Below are 21111 nucleotides of genomic sequence, written 5' to 3'. Positions count from 1 at the left end.
AGCAGCAGGAGCCACCCCCCATCCTCTGTGTCCCATGAACAAGCTGTGGCTCCGTCCTGTGCCTGCCATAGCCCTGCTCCTTTTCTCACTACAGGGGCCGTGATCTGCCCCTTACCTCTCCCTTCCCCTTCCATGACAACAGACTTACCAGCTGGACAGTTTTCCAAGCTGCTGGGCTCTGCTTCTCGCTGCCTACATGTTGCGCTGAAGCTGCATGCATGCATGGGCATTTATCGGCCAAATTACCAGCCACGTCAGGCCGATTTTCTGATTTACAGCCAGTTCTAATATTGTAAAAGCATCAGTCTGTCTCCGATCAGAGTGCTCTGCACAGACAGAGACAGATGGTGGAGCACCGTCATGATGGTAGGGACTGAGGGGAGGGGAGGGGGGCAAGGCCAGCCCCCCTCCCCTGCTCCTTGGAGGAAGATGGGGACAGTAGGGCCTGGAGCACTGCCATCATGGAGGGAACAGAGCAGAGGGGCAAGGCCAGTGGTGCTGGCCTCACCCCCCTGGGTCTGCTCCTTGGAGCCAGGGTGCACTCCCCCTCCCCCAAAGAGCAGCCAGCCAGGGAGGGGAGGTGTTGGGGAACAGGAGAGGGGGGGTTGCTGGTGGCTGCGCTCCAAAGTGGTGGGGCTGGGGTCTGGGCTGTTCCCAACCTCCCCTAAGTGATGGGGGTAACGGGGGGAATGGCCCTTGGCCCTGGCCTGACATGGTGGTGGGAGGTGGAGAACTCCCCCAGCCTTGGCCTGAAGTGGTTGCGGGGAGGCAGTGAGCAGTCCTAGCACTGGTTCAGTAATTATAATTTAATTTATACAGATAACAGTAGGAAAATAAAAACCAACTTTCTGTTACCTTAGTTTTACGTGTGCTCAGATTTAACCAATAATATACACAAGTGGGATAAATTTGGTAGGTAGAGGATTTGTTTGCTAAAATAAAGTGAAAAAATAAATGTTGTATTAGTATACTCTTGCATTTATGGAAAAGCAAACTCTAGTTTCACATTTCTGCACAGTGAAAAGCTTTTATTATTCACGGTGACATTTTATCATTAGTGACCTATATAAGAAATCTGAGAGCGACCTCAGGGTTGTTGGTTGTAGTCATGTTGGTCTAAGGACATAGACAGACAAGGTTCTTTGGATAACATGGTATCTTTTATTAGACTAACTAAATAGTTGGAAAAATTATTCTTTGCACGCTTTCAGGCACAAACTCCCATTGACAGACCATTAACAATTTATTTTCCCCCTGCACCTCCAGGCACTGGTGCAAGGACACTGGTAACAGTTTAAACATTTCTCTGCCCTTATATTCTTTGGGCTAATGCAGGGTTGGGCAGTTATTTTGGCTGGAGGGCTGCTTACTGAATTTTAGCGAGGTGTCAAGGGCTGCAAGGGCAGCCCTGCCACTTGATAGGTGCCCCACCCCCTGGTCACCATCATGGGATCAGAAGTCCCACCCCCTAACTGACCTTTTCTACCATAAGTCCCTCCCCTTGCCCGTGGACATACTCCTTTCAACAAGGGGGTTTGCCATCTCAGAACCAGAAAAATACCAAATTATATCCTAAAAATCAAACCTCTACTACAACATTCATTATTTTAATTTTCAAAAAGTATTTTTGTCCTGATTTGCATGTGAACACGTGTGTAGTGTACATAGAGGTGATTGTATAATAGCTTAAAATGAAGTCTTACTCTTGTATATTGTGTGGCAGGGTATAGGTGGGTGGGGACTATGAATGTGGGGTATGGGTTTGTGGGGGTGGATAGATTTGGGAGTGTAGGTGTGTATGGGGTTGGGAGAGTGTGGGTGTGTGTATGTAGGGTGGGGGAGCATGTGGATGTGTGGGGTGGGAGTGGGTATGGGTTTGTGGGGGGGCTGTGAGTGTGTGTAGGGGGAGGGTTGTGGCATGTGTGGAGAGGGAGGGTTTGTCCACAGCTCTTGCTGTGGCAGGCAGAGCCCTGGCAGCATTTCTTCAAGCCAGTGTTCTGTGCTCCTGGCCACATGCCCCCACTTGCCACCACTGCCCTTCTCCTGCTGCTTCTCAGTGTCCCCTCACTGCTCTGGAATTGCATCCAAGCTGCACGGCTGAGACCACAGGATGCAGCTGGAACTGCATTGGGCCACCCAAGAATTGCCGGGGGCTGGCCCAGCTCCTACTGAGTCCTGTGGTCCAGCAATGCAGCTGGGAACCACATGGTGGTGGAGCAGCTGGCAGGCAGGTGGTGGGTGGGGAGGAGTGGCAGCAGGGCAAGTGGTAGCAGGCAAGGACGTGGAGGTGCAGAGACAGCTGGGTAGGATCATGGGGCCTGCGCTGGTACACCAGGGCCAAGGTTGGCAGGGGCCCAGCGTGAGGCAGCAAGCTCATGGGGCCTAGTCTGACCAGGGGCTCTGTGGAGCCAGAACAGCTCCCCACTCTCCCTGCTGGTGCAGCTGAGCCTGGCTCCATAGAGCCCCTTCCAGCCCTGCCCTGCACTCCTGCTGTCCTGCTGTGGGCCCTGGCCGGCACTGGCATGGGCCTTGCACTCGCACCCGGTTATTACCACATTCTTGCCCCCACCACCTGCTTGCTGCCATTTGTCTGCTTTTGTGCTCGCCACTTTGGCACCACATGGGTCCCAGCTGTATGGTCGGGTCCACAGGACTCTGCAGGAGCCAGCCTGGCCTAGCCCTGAGGATTCGGGTAATCACCTGCAGTCCTCCCCTGCTGCCCTGTTCTTAAATGAGTTTCTCTTTCTGGTGGAGGGAGGTAGAGAACCTCCCTAGGGTTCCAGGCCTGAAGCCTCTGCTAGGCAGAGGCAACCAGCTGGGGAAGGGGTGGGGCCGGGCTGGTGGGTCCTGCTGCTGCTGGATACCCTGTCATCTTTGACAGGCAGCCAGGGGCAGACAAATATTATTTTTCTAAATTTTTAGGGGTTCTTTGTTTACACATGTTTTGGCAAAATCTTTAGCATCTTACTCAGGTGTTATACAAGCATCTTAAACCCATGTCACATTAGGTTATGTATATTTAAAAATTCAAGAAACATTAGTAACTTAATATTAAGACTCACAGGAATCTTAATTGATCTTGTAACTAATTTTAAATAGTTCTATACTTAACTGTTTTAAGTATTTGTTCCCCTTCTTTGCCTGTGGCAGATTGGGTTGGTTGCATAGTTTTAGTAGCAGATCAGGTAAGGATTTTTATTGGATGGGGTCACATACCAAGGTAGAGGCAGTTCAGCTGGTGGTTTGCACAAGCCGTTAGCTGAGGTCTGAGCGGTGGCCAAGGGTTAGAGTCCAACCCAGGGCCAAAACATGAGACAGAACAGGGTCAGGAAGAAAGCCAGGTTGGATACCTATGAGAACCAAGTTCCATCAGTACAAGATGCGAGGCAGAGATCGTCGTCTGAACGGGGTCAGCAACATCATCTAGAGTCAGGGTGCAAAAGCAGGGAAACAGCAGAGGAGTACATGGACAGCAGGAGTTTTGTTGTCCAGACAGCTTGTCCAGGGAACAGGAAGCCTTTATGTAGGTGGGATGGTCCAACAGAGGGCTGAGAGCCTCAGTCCAATCAGGGGTCAGCAATAGAAGGCCTTCCCCTGGCAGAGTCACTTTCCTCCCCACTCTGTCTTCTCCCATGAGCTTTGACCTAGTGAAGGACTCAGCTGGTGTTTGATCCCCAAGTGCTGCCTGTCCCTGGGACCTTTCAAAGTACCCCTGGTTGACAGCCTCTGGCATAAGGGATAGGAAACAGGAAGGAAGTACTTGGGTGAAAGGCAGAGACCAGCACAAATAAATACCTTTACCATCTTCTTAAAAAAAAAAAAAAAAAAAAGAAAAGAAAATGCCTCAAAGCCAACAAGGTAGCGAAAAAATATAAGTGGCTGTAGACATGCTAGAAGATCCATGATGGGGGGAACCTGAATACTTAGCTTATAAATAATATTGACATCATAGGTATCTTGGAAACATAGTGGTATGAGGAGAATCAGTGGAATGATAGAATAGGTTATACTGGCGGGAGTGGCATCCTGCATCAACAGCTGCATCAAATCAAATAGAGTAGGCTTTTTGTCCTTTTTTGTGGGGGCGTGGGGTGTTTTTTTCCAATTGGTGAGGTACCATAGAATCTCTGTGGATAGAAACTCCATGTTTGAATGGGGATGGGGAGTGGGGAAGTATGTTTCGGGATATACTATTGATTGTCCCAATCCCATTGTTCCTCCTCCCGACCAGGATGGCATCAGCAAGCTAGAAATGCTAAGGGGTTTGAGAGGGGCTGCAAAGGCAGAAAATACAATAATAATGGGCGATTCCAAATAGTCACAAATAGACTGGGTCAGTCAAACATCAGGCTATAATGCAGAGATCATATTTCTTGATGTTATAATAAATAGAGTTTCTTGAGATTTAGTCCTCAAACCTACAAGAGGAAAGGCTATTATTGACCTCTAGACCTAAGTAGTGCACAGGATTTGGTAGAAAGGGTTAAGTGTTACTGAGCTGCTCTGCAGTAGTGACTACAGTGCAGTTGGGTTTGACATCTAGGTGGGAGTGGAGAAAAGAAAATCTACAGTACAGGTTTCCCTTGCCGACCACAGGGGTTAGGTTCTTGAAAGTTCCTGTGGTTAGCAAAACTGGTTGGCAAAACCAGCAGGGCTGGGAGAGCAGAGCCTGTGGGTGAGAGATGAGGGGCACCAGCAAGGCTGTGAGGCAGGGGGAAGAGGGGGAGTGAGAGGCATGAGCAGGGCCAGGGAGGTCATGGTGAAGTATTTTCAGACTGTACCTCCTCCTTTTCTCTGAAGCATTGATACTCAAAACCATGGTTGGTGAGGGAAACCTGTAGTAGCTCTTTAACTTTAAAAAGAGAGACTACACAAAGTGAGGAAGCTGCTTAGATGGAAGTTAAATGGGGTCCCAAGAACTTGCAAGCAGCATGGGAACAGTTTGAGAACACTGTATTGGAGAGAGAGAGCAAATGCGTATCTCAAACAAAAACAGGCATGCAGACCAAAAGAAAGCCAGTGTGGTTTAATGGCAGAGTTCATCTTTTTGAAAGAAGCCTTTTTCCTGTTTATTGCCTATGTAAGTCCAATCCTAATGAAGAAAATAAATAAGAATAAGCTGGCAAATCAAATGTAAAAGTGTAACCAGACAAGTTAAGAGAATGTGAGGAGTAACGATAACATTTCTGTAATTGTTAGAAGCCAGAAACCTGCCAAGAAGTCAGTTGGGGCTTTGGGTGATCAGGGTGGAAAAGGGGTGCTAAAGAATGACAGCCATTGCTGAGAAAAGTAAATGCATTTTTTGCATTTGTCTTCACTGTAGAAGATGTTAGGGAGATTCCCCAACCAGATCCACTCCTCTTTAGGGACAAGTCAGTGGAGCTGACCTGAACTGATGTTTCAGTAGATAATATTGTAAAGGAAATTGATAAACTAAACAGTAGCAAATCACCAGGACCAGATGGCATTCACCCTAGGGTCTTTCAGAATCCTAAATAAGAAGTTGCCGAACTCTTACCTGTAGTAGGCAGCCTATCACTAAACAGCCTTGGTACCAGAGGACTGGAGGGTTGCTAGTGTGACTCTCATATTTAAAAAAGACCCTAGAGGGGATGCAGGGAACTACAGCCCAGTGATTCTAACTTCTGTTTCAGGAAAACTAGTAGGAACAAAGAAAGAGTTGTTGTGGATGAATGTGAATTGCTGGGAAGGAATTGGCATGGCTGTCAAAGGGAAATCGTGCTTCACCAAACTACTGGAGTTCTTGAAGGGTATCAAGAAGCAGGTGGCTTAAGATGTTCCAGCTGACATAGTCTATTTGAATGTCCAAAAAACCTTTGACAAGGTCCCCCCCTGCAGAGGCTGTTACTGAAGTTAGGTGGTCATGGGATTACAGGGAAGGTCCACTCATGGGTTAGAAATTGGTTTTAAAGTTTAAAAAAAGCCAAAGAGTGAAATATAAATGGTCAGTTTTGGGGATAAAAAGAAGTAAACAGCAGAGTACCCTAGGGTTCTGTGTTGGGACCAGTGGTGTTTAACATTCATAAATGATTTGGCAAAGGGGGTGAGTAGTGAGGTAGACAGGTGCAGATGGTACAAAATTATTCAAAGTGGTAAAGACCAAGGTGGGCTATGAGGAGCTACAGAAGGATGTGGAACAGTTGGGCAATTAAATGGCAAATTAAGTTCAGTGTAGCTAAGTATCAGGTGATGCACATGGGCAAAAATAACCCAAACTATACTGTGATGGGCTCTACATTAGCTGTCACCACACAAGAAAAAGATCTGGGAGTCATTATGGGCAGTTTGCTATGCAGCCATCAAAGGCAAACAATGTTTAGGATTATTAAGAGGGGAATTGTGAACAAAATAGAAAGTGTCATTATGCCCCGTTATAAAGACATGGTGTATCCACAACTTGAACTGTGCTCTGTTCTGGTCACCACACCTCAAAAGGGGATAAAGAGGAACTAGAGAAGGTACAGAAAAGGGCAACAAGGTTGACTAGTGGAATGGAGGGGCTTCCGTATGATGAGAGACTAAAGATGCTAGGTCTATCCAACGGTGCTCCACCATCTGTCTCTGTCTGTAGAAAAGGGATGCTTTGTAAACCGTTATATAGCGAACTGAAAGTAAAGAGGATTTTATTTACTTTTTCAGCATACAAGACCTAGGGGCCACAAAAATTAAACTAGTAGGTACTAAATTTAAAACTAACAAAGGAAGGTCTTTTTCACAGCGTGTTACTAAAGTGTACAATTCATTACCACAAGATGTGAAAGCTGACATTTAGCCAAATTCAAAAAGGAATTGGACAAATTCTTAGAAAAAGATGCATCAGTAGCATGTCAGTTAAACGTACAGCTTCTAAATCAGAACTTCCTAGACCTTAAATTCTGGAGGTTTTAAGTGGGAGAGAAACACTAGAAAAATCCCTGGTGATACCCTGTTCACTTTCCCTTTCAGCAGCCACTCTTTACCCCTGTGTGACACAGGATACTGGGCTAGATGCAACCATGGTGTGAACCACTAAATGGCAATTCTTACCATGTCTTTATTTTATAGGAAAGCCAAAAGGAACTTTGAGGCAGCCGGGGTTAATGATTATACCAGATGAAGGCAGCAGAAGACCTATACCTCCTGTGCAGAGAAGCAGAGGGAGTTCATATGGAATTGCTAAACCCAGCATGGAGACATTTCCATGTGTTTTGCCCTCAATAGTTGGAAGTGGACCATCCAAAGAGGCTCCAATGCAGAGACATGTAACAATGATAAACAGGTCTGTATGTGTGCATATGTAGCATGGTGGTTAAAACATGCAGGACAAAAGGATTATTGATCTGTTGGGTCTGTCTGAGTGAGGAACCCTGACTTCCCTACTTCTGGAGTGGCACCCTTTGAATGGCTATATTTGTTTTGTAGTACTCTGAGGGTAAATTTTGTACTGTTAGAAAGGGAAACTTTTTTCCCCCAAGAATAGACATGGTACATAAATTTAAAGACCAACATTCATGTGGTGATTTCATATATAGTTATCAATGTTGCTACAAAAATGGTTTAGCTGTACCACTGTCTACAGCTATAGATGCAGACATGCACAAGTTTTAACTTGCATAAGATCACTTGGGTGGCAGCAGCAAAACCAGAAATAAAACCTAAACCACCACCTTCCAGGTGTCACTTATTTGCACTCTAGCTGCTTTATTCAGTGTATGCCAGGGATACAGCCCTTGGTGCCATTTTATCCGGCTCCCAGCGCTGCCAATAGGTCGTGGAGTTGTCCTGCATGCATCGCATGTGGCGCCTGCTCTGGGACCACATTGCTTATGGCACCTGCTCCAACCATTTGGGGACTGTGTGTCCACTCCATGCTGGATTCAGCGCATGTGAAGGAGAGGGGTGGAATGATCCCAAAGTGGGTGACACCGGCACAACGATATACAAGATGCATTCCAGCTGTTTTGGGACACATGTTGGATTCCGCATGGAGCAGACCTGTTTGAAACAGGCACCACACGTAGTGTGGTCCTAGAGTAAGTGTTCTGGGGGAATGTGTTACACATAGCACCCGTTCCAGGACATGCACTGGATCCAGCTTGCAGGACCAGTCTGTGGGCCTGATCCAGCCCATGAACTGATACTGTATCACTCATCTAACCCACAGGGTCAGCTGTCTTTGACATCCCTGATGTATGTAGTTTAGAAGTCTTAATTTTCTTTTGTTTATGCTTTGCTATGGGTGTTTTACACACAATTGAAAGGAACAGAATATGTTGGTTTAAGATCTGAAAATGCAAGTAGATCCAGGTGAAAACATTGTACTAAGATAAAGTAAACTGTCTTTTTATTTGTGGTATTTTCTTGTATACTGCATACTTCTAAATAAGGTGTGCACCTTGTTTTTTTTGAAAGGCAGATTTTAGGAAAGAAAAATTTTTGACAGTTATGGCCCAGAGGTGGCTTTCTTGGAGAGGTTGCAGCTGCAAAATGGCTGCTGCTTTTCTTGGCAAGCAAGCAAGCAGTAGGGGCAGCGTCCAGGACTAATCTTCTTGTAGCTACTACTGAATTCACAGTAGCTTTTGCATCTCCACCTGAAGTTAGAACCTCTAATGGTTGGTTTGAAAGTTAATGTTGTCTTTTCTTTTTGGATCATTATCGCTCCTCTTATAGGATGTTGACTAGTTCAGTGCTAATATTCAATATGATATGCACAATCTCTAGTTTCTGTTTAATGCAAGGAAGTAATCTTTGGGATAAAAATGGAAATGTATATCAAAAGATTAAGGTATTGTAATACTTTATTGTAAATCCTCCATAATCCACTGAATTGGTACACATTGAAGCATAGGCACCAATTTTATTTTTGCTGGGGAGGAGCCCTGTGATGGACATGTGGAAAGCCTTATGCATTTCAAATGACAGCCTTCTTCCCAAGGGGGCCAGGGTCCTTAGCACCTATGCATTGAAGTCTGACAACTGGTATTTTCCTTGGTATGTGGACATCAGTACATAGAGCACAGAGAAATATAGATTTTTTTTTTAATAGTCTTTCTTTAAACATCACTTTAATGAGGCACACAACTGAAAAAAAATAGCAAGTGCAGATGTTGATCTTTCATTCTCCTGTTACAAATCTATCATGTAACTATCCTTTGTCCAGAACTCTGTTTTGACAATCTGGTGCTATACTCCCAATGATGACTGGCTTTTGATTCTCTTGGTAGAAAGCTATGTTTGGTTCTGCTGTTGAGGGAGTTAGCAGAACACTAGAGAATAATTGTCAATTTTCAAAGTTATTCTAACATAACAAGCAATTAAAAAAATCAAAGAAAGCAACTTTAACAGAAAGCTTCTATATTTTAAACAGCAAAAGGTCTTTTTTGCTTAGCTCTTTTTACCCTTGAATGCAGCATCTGACTTGCTGGGTCTGGATGAATTCAGATAAGGGCTTTAGATGCTGTTTTGCTGGTTTAGCATTACACATGTTTTCATTCTTTGGTTCTAAAATCCAGCTTGGCTAACAGAATTGCTGCACCATCATTTCTCTTTATGTATTGTTTATTGATGCACTGAGTCATCAAATGATGATGCAGATAATGTCCTTGTTCCATCATTGTGATTGGGCTAAGTTTCCGAATAGCTTTGCTTTATCTCGATAATACTCCATGTATTATCATTGTGATTAGTTAAAATATAGCAAATATTTGAAACAAGATGTGAGCTGTCTGCTACTTCCCCTAAGGCATAGCTGTTGTTGATACATATCAGTATGACAGTTTAATCTCTCATGTATTAACTCTTTTTTCAAAAACCTGAAGGGAACAATCAGAACATTCTGTTCGACAACAGTGGGTGTCAGGGAGTGTTGGGAGACCAGAGTGAGAAACTAGCAGCAAGTTAAATTTCACTCTTGAAATAATGGGGTTTATTTAATTCTGACTCTTGCTTTAAGAGCAGTACAGGCCCCCAGGTTCATGCATCTAAAGTATAGGTATTGTATAGGTAAATCTGTTTGTCTTGCAAAACAGTAGATTTGCACCAAGACATTATCTGTGAGTGTGGCAGTTTTATGGCAGATATATAGAGGCCAATTCTTGTGACAGTTTCTTCTGCATTTACGGTATGTGAAATTTGTATCTAACAGTCTAACGTGGTTTAGGGTTCTTCCTGAGATTTCTTTTCTTCTGCACATTTGGCTCTTCTTTCCTCAAAAGCCTTCATTCCATATTTAATAGACTGTTTCCAAATGCTTTGATCCTCCATAATCTTTTCCCAGTCATTTGGCTTAATGTTCATTGCTTTCATATCTCTTGAGAACATCTTTGAAACGGAGATATAATGCCTCCATGGTCTTTCCTGTAAAGAGTTATTCATGCAAGAAATCCTTGGAGAATTCATTTTCCACATGACCAAGCCATCCAAGTCAACACCAACTGAGGAGAAAGAGAATGAATGCTTAGAAATTTGGCATGTTCTAATACCTCAGTGTAGGCAATTCTGTACTGTCAGATAATTGCTAGGTAGCATAAGTGAAAGCTGTTGAGGTGCTTTTATTGAATAGTGTATGCAGGATGTGCTGCCACACAAGTGTTGATGGTGTAAGCATGGTATGCTTTGACCATGGTCTTAACAGTTAGTGTGTTCCATGTGTCTGCATGCTTATGACACCTGTATTGGCAAAACAGTAGGCATTCAGTTCAGCCTCAAGTGACATATTGTTGGTAACAATGGAACTAAGGTATATACACTTAATTATAGCATCCAACATATTTTTGCCTATTTTGATTTGCCAGTGAATCGGTGTTCTAGCCCAGTGGTTTTCAATCTGCAATCTGTGGATCCCTGTGGGGTCTGCAGACTTAAGGGGTCCACAAAAGATGACTATGATCAATCAAAGTGTGTGAATACCCACACTTGCTATTCAAAGGTGTCTGCACCTCCATTCAATTATTGTTTAGGGGTCTGCAAATGAAAACAGCTGAAAACCACTTTTCTTGTTTTTGGTCTTGATGCTGTTTTGGAAGACCAAACTTTTGGCAGACATACTCAAAGTGACTCATGAGGTTTTGAAGGCAAGATGGACAAGAAGCCCTGAGCCAGGATGGTGGGAGTATCTGTGAAGGAGCAGCTAATTGCTTAATTGATGATGAGTTAAGCTGCTTTGTGTTTTCCTCTTAGGCTGTGCGTACTAGTCCCCCTTGTCCCTCCTTGCTCCTCCCTCCTGTCTGCCCTGCTGCCTTCTGTCTATTGCTTGTGCACCACAGTTTCTCTTCCCTTCTACCCCACCCCCTTTCCTGCCACACTGCTAAACAACAACTGGTAAGCTAACTGGTTATCACTGCACTAATAGTGATAACCTTACACATCCTTAGTAGACATCCAATCTCTTACAATAATTTGAAAAGGCCTTTATTGCTGACAAGGTTAAAGGCCTTGGTCAGGTCAATGAGGGCCATTTACAGAGAGGTCTCCTTTGTTCCCTATAAGTTTTTCTCAGATTTCTTGGAGTGAAAAGATCATATCTGCAACAGACCTACTCACTCTGAAGCCACACTGTGGCTATGTCCATACGAGACACTGACCGTGCTGTAGCTCTACGCAGCACAAAGCGTGATATGACACTGCTGCGCAGTCAGGATCACCAAGAAGCCATGTGGGAATGCTGCTGCACAGTAATGCTAGTTGCTGCACAGTCGTTTAGTACTTGTCTATGCAAGGTACTAAATGACTGTTCAGTAACAACTGCTCAGTCAGCATCTCATGTAAGTCCAGCCTGTGACTTAGTAAACACTCTCAGCAAGCTTCTCAAGTCTTCTGAGCACCCCCAAAGCAAACAATGCCTAGTAGCGAAATACTATGATTATTTGTTACAGTTGCTGTGGTTCCCTTTTTGTTCTTCTACAGAGTGACTATATTGGCATCTCTTGTATCTTATGGTGCAGTCCCAACTGCCCCACCTATATGAGCTTCTTGCTGTTAGAAAGAAACACAAGTCTCCCACACTTAGTCATGGAGAAGTAGGACTGGAAGGGACCTCCAGAGGTCATCTAGTTCAGCCCCCTGTCTAAGGTAAGATCAACCCTATCCAAGCCATCCCATGTAATTATAATATAAATAAAACTGCTCTCAACCCTATCACAACATAAAACTAACACCCTAACCCATCACAGATAAAGCAGAGAAACTGGCAGCCAGTGTCTTGCTTCTGTAAAATGTTGTCAGTGTATACTCAAGGGGCCACACCCTCCACTACAGAGGAAAGCAAACCCCCTGCAGTCTGTACCAGTCTGACCACAGGGTAAAATTCCTTCCTGATCCCAAATATGGCGATTTAATCTGACCCTGAACAGAGGGGCAAGACCCTCTAGCCAGGAATCTCTACCTCTCATCCCAGCACAAGCTTTGGTACACCCTAGCCAAAATCCCCAGCCTTGGCTATAGTCACACCCAGTGCCTTTGAGGGACGCTTAAAAACACCCAGGCATATACTGCAGAAGAAGTGGTGGGGGGGCAGGGGCAACTAGCAAAGCCCAGAAGCATGAAAAATGGTGGAATGTAGGCATAACTATGCCTAAATCATCCCTGACCAGTGGCTGTCCACTCTCAAGCTCTCCCAGCTTAAGAGTCCGCAACTTCCCTAGGCAGTCTATTCCACTGCCTCACTGTTGTAATGGTAAATACATTTTTCCTGCTATCCAATTTAAAACCTTACTTTGTAGTTTCAGGCCACTAGTCTGTGTCCTCCTCTCTGCAGCAAGAGAGAAAAGGTGTTCTACCCCTGCTTTATGGCAGCCCTTCAAGTATTTGAAGACTGCTGTCATATCCCCTCTTAAGCACCTTTTGCAAGTTGAACAGGCCTAGCTCCTTCACCTCTCCTCATATGACCTGGTTTCCAAGCTCATTAGTTTTTGGCTTTTTTTAATGGTTGCCTCTGGACCCTCTCTAACTTGTCCACATCCTTTTTAATGTGGAACCCTGAACTGCACGCAGTACTTCAAATGAAATCTAACCAGTGCCATGTAGAGGCAGTATCATCTAATACTTTTGTCAGTGCAGCCCAAAACTGCATTTATCTTTTCTGTGGCTGTATCATGCTGCAGACTTATTGAGTCTGTGGTCTACCAGGCTCCCAGGTTCTTTTCCATAGGGCTGCCATCCAGCCATGTGCCCCTCATTTTGTATTTGTATTTGATTATTCCTTCCTATGTGTAGTACCTTGGATATGTCTGCATTGAACTCATTCTGTTGGGCTTAGTGCAGCTTTCCAATCTGTTGATCCTTCTGAATTGCTCTTGCATCCTCCATGTTTGCAGTCCTTCCTGGTTTCATGTTGTCCACAAACTTGCTCAGGAAGCTTTCCATGCCAGCATCTAAATCGTTAATAAACATGTTGAACAGCACTGGGCTGAGGACAGACTCCTGTGGAACTCAACTTGAAACTTCCTTCCATTCTGCCATGGAACTGTTGCTTGCAGATATTAAGCCAGTTATCTATTCATGTTGTACTTCTGTCCATACCACACTTCTCCAGTTTGTTTGAGAAGGTCATGTGGGACCTTATCAAAAGCCTTGCTGAAATCCAGATACACTATATCCATAGCATTCCCTTACTGTACCCAAGTAGTTAACTTGTCAGAGAAGGAGATCAGGTTTGATATGATTTGTTTGTCATAAATCCATGTTGGCTGCTTGCAATCAGCCTTTCTTCCTCCAGGTCTCTGTGAATGGCCTTCCTCTAGGATATGCTCCAGTCACTTCCCAGGTATTGGAATAAGGCTAACCAATCTAGTTCTCCAGGTCCTCCTCTTTTTAAAAAAAAAAAAAAAAAAGGGCGGGGGGACACTATGTCGACCCTTTTTCCAGTCCTCTGGTACCTGCCCTGTCTCCCATGACTTCACAAAGATCGTTGCCAGAGGCTCCAAGGTTTCCTCTCCTAGTTCCTTCAGTACCCTGAGATTGAAGCTCATGTAGCCCTGCTGACTTGAATTAACTGAGGCCCAACAAAAGCTGTTTGAAAGTCTCTTTTGTTATCTCCTATCAGCTTGCCCACTTGCTTAACCAAACGATCCCCATCCTTTTAGGATGTGTCCATTAGGTGTCTGGCACCTTCATTTTTTGGGGAATGCTGCTTTTTCCTAGGGCCCTGCCACTGGCCATATTTGTCTGTGGCTTTACTTGACTCCTCAACAGTTGGAATATCATCAAGCTCTTCAAGAACAGACAGACCTAATAGTTAAGGCCTGTGTCAGTAACATCACTTTCTCTTGAACAGAATTCAAGATAAGATTCTACCCATCTTTCCATCTTTCAGTCTACTATATTTTTGCTGTCTGTCTGTCTTTAATTAAACTGATATCTTTGCAGTCAGACCTATCACTGCCTTGATTCCATCATACATGCCTCTGTTTCCAGTGTCAAATGCAGATGGAATTTTTTTTGTAGTTATAGTCAATAATTGTTGGTACAGTGTCTTGATTAAGAATTCTTTCAGAACCATTCAGTGGATCCTCAGTTGTTCTGAAAAGATTGTTTCTAACAGCAAAGCCTATTCCTTATACATGTGTATCTTTGGGAGCTTTCTTTTGCCAGAAGAGTGTGTAGTGTTTTTGTCCTTAGGAGCTAGTTGAAGCCGGGGGTACATCTTGCAGGGATGCAATATCAATGTTCGACCTGTTTAATTCCATTAATTAGAGAGGCTCTGAGGGCATCTCTGTTTAAAGCGCCTGAAGCATCTTGTGTATCAGTCTCTCCATGCTTCAGAATGGCAGTGGGGGCACTTCAGATAAAGCTTGTTGAATGAGCTTTAGATAAGGTGCCCCGCTACCATTTTGAAACATGGGGGTACTGATATATGAGATGCAGGAGGCTGCTGGAGTGCAGTAATTGCCATGTTCCAGCAGTCTCAATTTTAATAGCCTGCTCCAATACGTTGGAATTACAGCATGTCGGAGCAGCCTCCCTGCTTGTGTATAGACACCCTATGTGACTATGAAGCGGAGTATTTTTGTTGCAAGGCTAGTATATAGAGAGCTGTCAATCCACTGGATCATGATGTATGCATTAAGAGGTTTAGCCAGGTGCCTGTTGAATCTGTTTGTGGCTGACCAGCCCAATTTTAGAGTGACACAGCTTATTGAAAGTTTCACAGATCCATGTGTTGTCTGAGTTGGAGTCCAAGACTACAGCATGCTGCTTCCTCCATTCTCACTTTGCACCCATCCTCTGGATCAGAGCTGATGCATGCTGAGTTGCACCCAGTACCACATGTTCCTTCCAAATTGGACAGGACTCTGCACACTCCTCCTAGCTTTCTCCATTGAAGTTGAATGACTTCATATCATCTTTGCACACATTGTAATGCCATAAATGGTGACCTTGCTTTCTACACCTGTCTCGAATCTTACTGCACAAAATATTCTTGGGAATATGGTCTCCTCCCACTTTTTTCTGATGTGGCAGAGCATTCTCAACTTCCTCCTGATAATGGTTTCTGTGTGTGTCAGTCCTACATGCTCTAGCTCCTTTGTTTTGGCATTTTGTCTTCCCACTTTTATTTTCAGGATTTTGCACTGGCATTTTATGGGGAAGCTGTTTAGTCTCTTGATGATGTGCCTAGCATATGTAGTCCATGTGCCTGAACCATAAAACAGGGACGATAGCATGCAAATCTTGTAGATTTGGATTTTTGCCTTAGTTTTTTCCTTGTATGTTTCTAGAATAGCCCAAAAATCTTAGCTGATCTTCTGATTTTGTTAGTTCAGTCTGAAGGTCAAGATTTCTGCTGATCGTAGAACCCAAGTAGCAAAAACTGGTAACAATGCCAAGAGATTTACCCACCAGAGTAGGGTCAGGCACTATTTTTTCCACCCTTTAATATATGAGTCTTCTTAAGACTAATTATCAGCCTGAAGCTCTTGTGAGACACAGAAAATCTGCCCAAGAAATTTTGCAGGGAAGATTCACTGTGGACAGCTGCATCATCCAGAAGTAAGAAATTTCTCGGAACCAGCTCTTTCACCTTGTTTTTGTTTGCTCTACACCTTGCAGTGTTGAACAGGTCTCCATCTACTCTGGTTCAAAGATGAATGCCATCATTGCTGTCCTTGAATGCATGAAGAAGTAGGAATGCAAAGTAGATGTTGAAGAGCATGAGGGCCAGGATGCGCCGCTGGTTCACCCTGTTGTTGATGTCAGAGACTGATCCTTTATTTTCATACACTACGGTTTCCCTTACCTTGATGTAGTGAGCAAATGATGTTCAACAGTTTTGGGGGGTGGGGAGGGGAGGACACAACAGCCCAGTTTCTTCAGAACAGTGACCATATTGAAGGCCTTTGTCAGATCAGTGAAGGCAATGTACGCTGGTATTCCTTTTTTCTCTACACTTCTCTTGCAGTTGCTTGGCCGAAAATATATCAGTGGCAGAACGTTCTGAGTGAAAACCGCATTGACTTCAAGATAGATTCTTTCAGCTAGAGATTGCAGCCGAGGGAGCATGATGCAAGTGAGGACTTTTTTTCTGACATGTTCAACAGCAAGATACCTCTGTAGTTGTCACAGTTGCTTCTATCCCCTTTGGGTTTTTTTTTATATAATTGTACAATTATACAAAAACAAGGCAACACTAGTAGCACTGTCTATTAGGGCTGCCTGTTACTTAATGATAAGTATTTGGAAAACTGGTCTCAAAACATTACCAAACATGATTTATTTGGGTTGAAATGTCCTATGCTAGGTATCTGTCGCACCTAGCATGAGTGCATGAGACCAGTCCATGAGCCTCATCTAGCCTGCAGACTGCTCCTGCACTCCTAATTCGGCTCCTGGCTTAGTGGTTGACCACTCAGTTAGGAAGTAGAGTACCTTGGGTTCTATGTCATAGCTATCTGGATAGGTTTGGGTTTGGAGCCTTATCATAGGGGATTCTGGTTTTCTGCGTTTAAAAAATCCAATATGCTCTGATTTTTTTTTTAACATCGCCTGCCCCCAAATCTACATTTTTGCATGATTAAAATGAAACACCTAGATAGAGACAAGAAGGCACTGGTAAGGCTTCTAAATTGCTTTAAAATTGTAAGTATATCAAATTAAACGTTGTATTAAACTGACACAGAGACAATACATTTACTATTTTAAAGTAATTTAGAAGCCCTACCAGTGCCTCCAATCATTAAATAAAATAAATTCTAGATACCTATATATTTTTGCATTTGATTTTTTTTTGTGGTTTTTTTATCATGGAAAATCAGAACTTTCCCCTGCCCCCTTCGCTCACCAGCATATGGGTCCAGCTGCAGTTGTCCCCCGCTGCTGCTTTGTGGCACTGAGCAGTGCAAATACGCTGGTGCCCTTCACTTCTTACCCACTGCTCCCAGGTCCCAGCCCTCCAGTGGGTGGGCAAACTGGGGTACCTGACTATAGACATCCCTACAGGTTGTGTGAGGGCGGCAAGTGTCCCGTTCCCTTCCTCTCCCTCTCCCCCCCGACTTGTACACCCACAGCATGACACAGGACTGCAGCCTGGCTTGACTGGCACAGGCAGAGCCATGTCCATGGCCCACCAAACAAGACCCAGCACTGCAGATCTGGGTGGGATGGGCTGCAGCTGAGGTGGTGCCAGGCAGGCAGTGTCACTGGGAGGGGGCTATGGGAGGGAGCCTGCACCCACCCCAAAAATCGCCGTAGCTCTGTCCCATAGCCCACCTCTCAGCACCACCGCCACACACAGATTTGGGGGCACATAACCCCCCCTCCATATGTTCTCCCAGATGAGCGGCAGGAACAGCGGTGGGAGCTGCTGGACAAGCCGCTGGATGTACTTCATGCAGTGGTGGGAGCCACCCCTTTCTCTTTCCTTGCCCTCTGGATAAGCCACAGCTCTGTCCCACACCCCTACCCTACACCCTTCTCTCCGTGGGGGCCTTGATCTGCCTGCCCTGCACGCTTCCCTTCTTCTTCCCCTTCCACCATGCCAGACTTACCAGCTCCTCACTGCCTATGTGCTGCGCTGTGGCTGTGCACATGTACGGGCCATTTATCAGTCACACCAGGCTGATTTCCAATATAGATAATTTTCTTTATATCGGTGCTGATCCAATATTGGACTGATGTATCAGTGCACCTCTACTGATAAGCTTCCAATTTATAACATAAACTTATTGGTCCCAAAGTTCATCACTGTTTTTGGTACTGTTGAATCTTATCTTATTCCATGTCTGCTTCACCAGTCTTCAAGGCCATCCAGTTCTTGTCCCAGTTCTCTTCCACCTCAATAATGCCACTGGCTTAGTTGTTCATAGCAGATTTCATCAGTGTACTTTTTTTTTGCCCTATAATGCCAAGGTGACTAATAAAAAAGAGACCCAAGATGAATCCCTGAAAAACTCCACTAAAAAGAAACTCTCTCCAGCCTAATACTTTCCCTCTTAGTACTACTCAATGCTGCCTTCTTTCCAGCCAGTTCTATACCCACCCTGTGAATCTCCAGTTTTTCTAGGTCATAATATAAGGACATTTTCCAAGTGATTTCAGTAATGAATGGGTAGAACCTGTCATAGTTTTAAATTATAATGAAATAAATATGAAGTTCAGAGTCTAACCCTATCATTTGAAAGCACACAAACTTTTATATTGATGGAAACTAGACTTGGGACTCATTGAGACACCAACACACAATAATCTGTTTTACTAATGGAGCATCAAAAATGCATAACTTAAGAACATAAAAAGTGCCATTCTGGGTCAGACCATTGGTCCGTCTAGCCCAGTATTATGTCTCCAAAAGTGGTAAAAGTGGATGCTAGAGGGGAAGAGCATTGAACCAGGCATCTCTAGAGCGATCTGTCCCCTACTTGGTATCCATCCTGGCATTCACCATTATTGGTTTAGAGATGTCAGAGGAAACATTTCCAACTATTCTGTTCAATAACCATTAATAGATGTATCATATATGAATTTATCCAGTCCTTTGTTTAACCTGGCTATGCGTTCTGCCTCCACCGCCTCCTGTGGCAATAAATTCCATATGTTAACTACATGTTAAGTACAAAAAAAAGTATTTTTTCTTGTTGGCTTTAAACTTATTGCCTACTGATTTTAGGGGTGCCCCCAAATTCTAGTATTCTGGGGCCTGGTGAACAGCAGTTCCCTTTTGACTTAGAATCACAGAAAATTAGGGTTGGAAAGGATGTCAAGAGGCCATTTAGTCCAACCCTCCACTCAAAGCGGGACCATCCTCAGCTATATCGTTCCAGCCAAGGTTTTGTGTGGGTATTCTGCTCCAGTGCTCTACTATCCTCTAGTGAGAGAGCTTTTCCTAAACTTCCTTTGCTGCAACTTGAGACCATTTGCTCCTTGTTCTGTCATCTACCAGCACTGAAAACAGTTTAGCTCAATCCTCTTTGTAACTACGCATCAGGTAGTTGAAGGCTGCATTTAAATCCTCCCTTAGTCTTCTTTTCTCCAGACAAAATGAACCAGCTCCCTCAGCCTCTCCCCAGAAGTCCTGTGCCCCAGCCCTCTTACCATTCTCTTTCCCTCCTACTGGGCTCTGCAATTTGTCCACATCCTTTCTGTAGTGGGGGGGAAGGGCCAAAACTGGACATGGTGCTCCAGATGCAGACTCAGCAATGATAACATTCCTACTAATGCAGCTCAGTGTGTTGTCAGCCACCATTGCAACAAGGGCACAGTTGGCTCATATTCAGCTTTATTGTCCACTGTAAACGTCCTTTGGTGCTTAGCCAGTCAGTCAGGCCCCAGCCTGTACCATTGCATGGGGTTGTTCCGTCCTAAGTGCAGGACTGTGCACTAGTTCTTATTGAACCTCATGAGATTTCTTTTGGTCCAATCCACCAGTTTGTTGAAGTCTCTCTGAATTGTAGCCCTACCCTCCAATATAAGTACTATTCCCCCTTATTTGGTCATCTGCAGACTTGCTGAGGGTGCACTCTATCCCATCTTCCAGGTCGCTGATAAAGATATTGAACAAAACCAATGAGTAGAGCACTCCACTTGATGATACCAGCTGCCAGCTAGACATTGAGCCATTGATTACTAGTCAAGTGATTCTGTCAGTTTTCTATCCACCTTATAGTCCATTCATCCAACCCATACTCCTTTAGCTTGCAAGAATATTGTAGGAGACCATATTGAAAACCTTACTAAAGTCAAGGTATATCGCATCCACTGACTTGCCCTTGCTGATTTATCCTAATCATAGTCTCTTCCATGTGCTTGGATTCCTTGAGGATCTGCTTCATGATTTTGCAGGGACTGAAGTGAGGCTGACTTGTTTGTAGTTCTCCAGATCCTCCTTCCTTTTTTTTTTTTTTTAATAGATGGACCCTGTATTTGCCCTTTTCCAGTTGTCTGGGACCTTTCCTAATTGCCACAGGTTTTCAAAGATAATGACCAGCAACTGCAGTTACATTGGCCATCTCCTTCAGGTCCATCTCATGTGGCCCCATGGACTAGTAAATGTCTATCTTTTCCAACTAGTCCCTAACCTGTTCTTTCACCACTGGCTGCTCAATTCCTCCCCAAACTGTGCTGCCAGGTGCCATAGTTTGGGAGGTGACCTTGCCTGTGAAGACTGAAGTAAAGGCATTGAGTACTTTAGCCTTTCCTGCATCATCTGTTACTGGGTTGTCTCCCCTGTTCAGTAAGGGACCCACACTTTACTTGATCTTCTTCTTGTTGCTGACATGCTTGTAGAAACCCTTCTTATTACCCTTCATATCCTTTGCTAGCTGCAGGGAACTGCTTGGTCGATATTCTTCGTGCATTTACAGACCTCTGTTCCTCTCAGCCTTCTCCTTTCCAAACTGAAGACCCGAGACTTTTTTTAGTCTATCCTGTTATGGTAACTGCTCCAGGCTCCTGATCACTTTGCTTGCCCTTTTCTGTACCTTTTCTAATTCTACTACATCCTTTTTATGATGTGGTAACCAGAATTGCACAGATATGTGGATGCAATGTGGATTTATATAGTGGCATGATGCTCTGAATCTTTCTTCCAGTCTTCCTCTTAATGTTGGTCAACATTTTTATTGGCTTATTTTGGTCACTGCTGCATAATGACCTGATATTTTAGAAAACTATCAAGAGCAA

The 21111-nt window shown here is 44.3% G+C and overlaps 1 protein-coding gene across 2 annotated transcripts in view; it reads left to right on the top strand.

Moving 5' to 3' along the window:
* The window catches only part of TDRD7 (tudor domain containing 7), a 96166-nt gene that overhangs the window by 24873 nt on the left and 50182 nt on the right, over positions 1 to 21111 (top strand). For both annotated transcript variants that reach the window (XM_019555198.1, XM_019555197.1), the window contains exon 4: positions 7066 to 7279. In XM_019555198.1, coding sequence (XP_019410743.1) covers positions 7066 to 7279 — 214 coding nt within the window. The remainder of the gene's footprint in view (positions 1 to 7065; positions 7280 to 21111) is intronic.

The sequence above is a fragment of the Crocodylus porosus genome, unplaced genomic scaffold (genome assembly GCF_001723895.1).
Source record: "Crocodylus porosus isolate Cpor-Errol unplaced genomic scaffold, CroPor_comp1, whole genome shotgun sequence".
NCBI lineage: Eukaryota > Metazoa > Chordata > Crocodylia > Crocodylidae > Crocodylus > Crocodylus porosus.
This window is presented reverse-complemented; position numbering and strand designations above follow the sequence as displayed.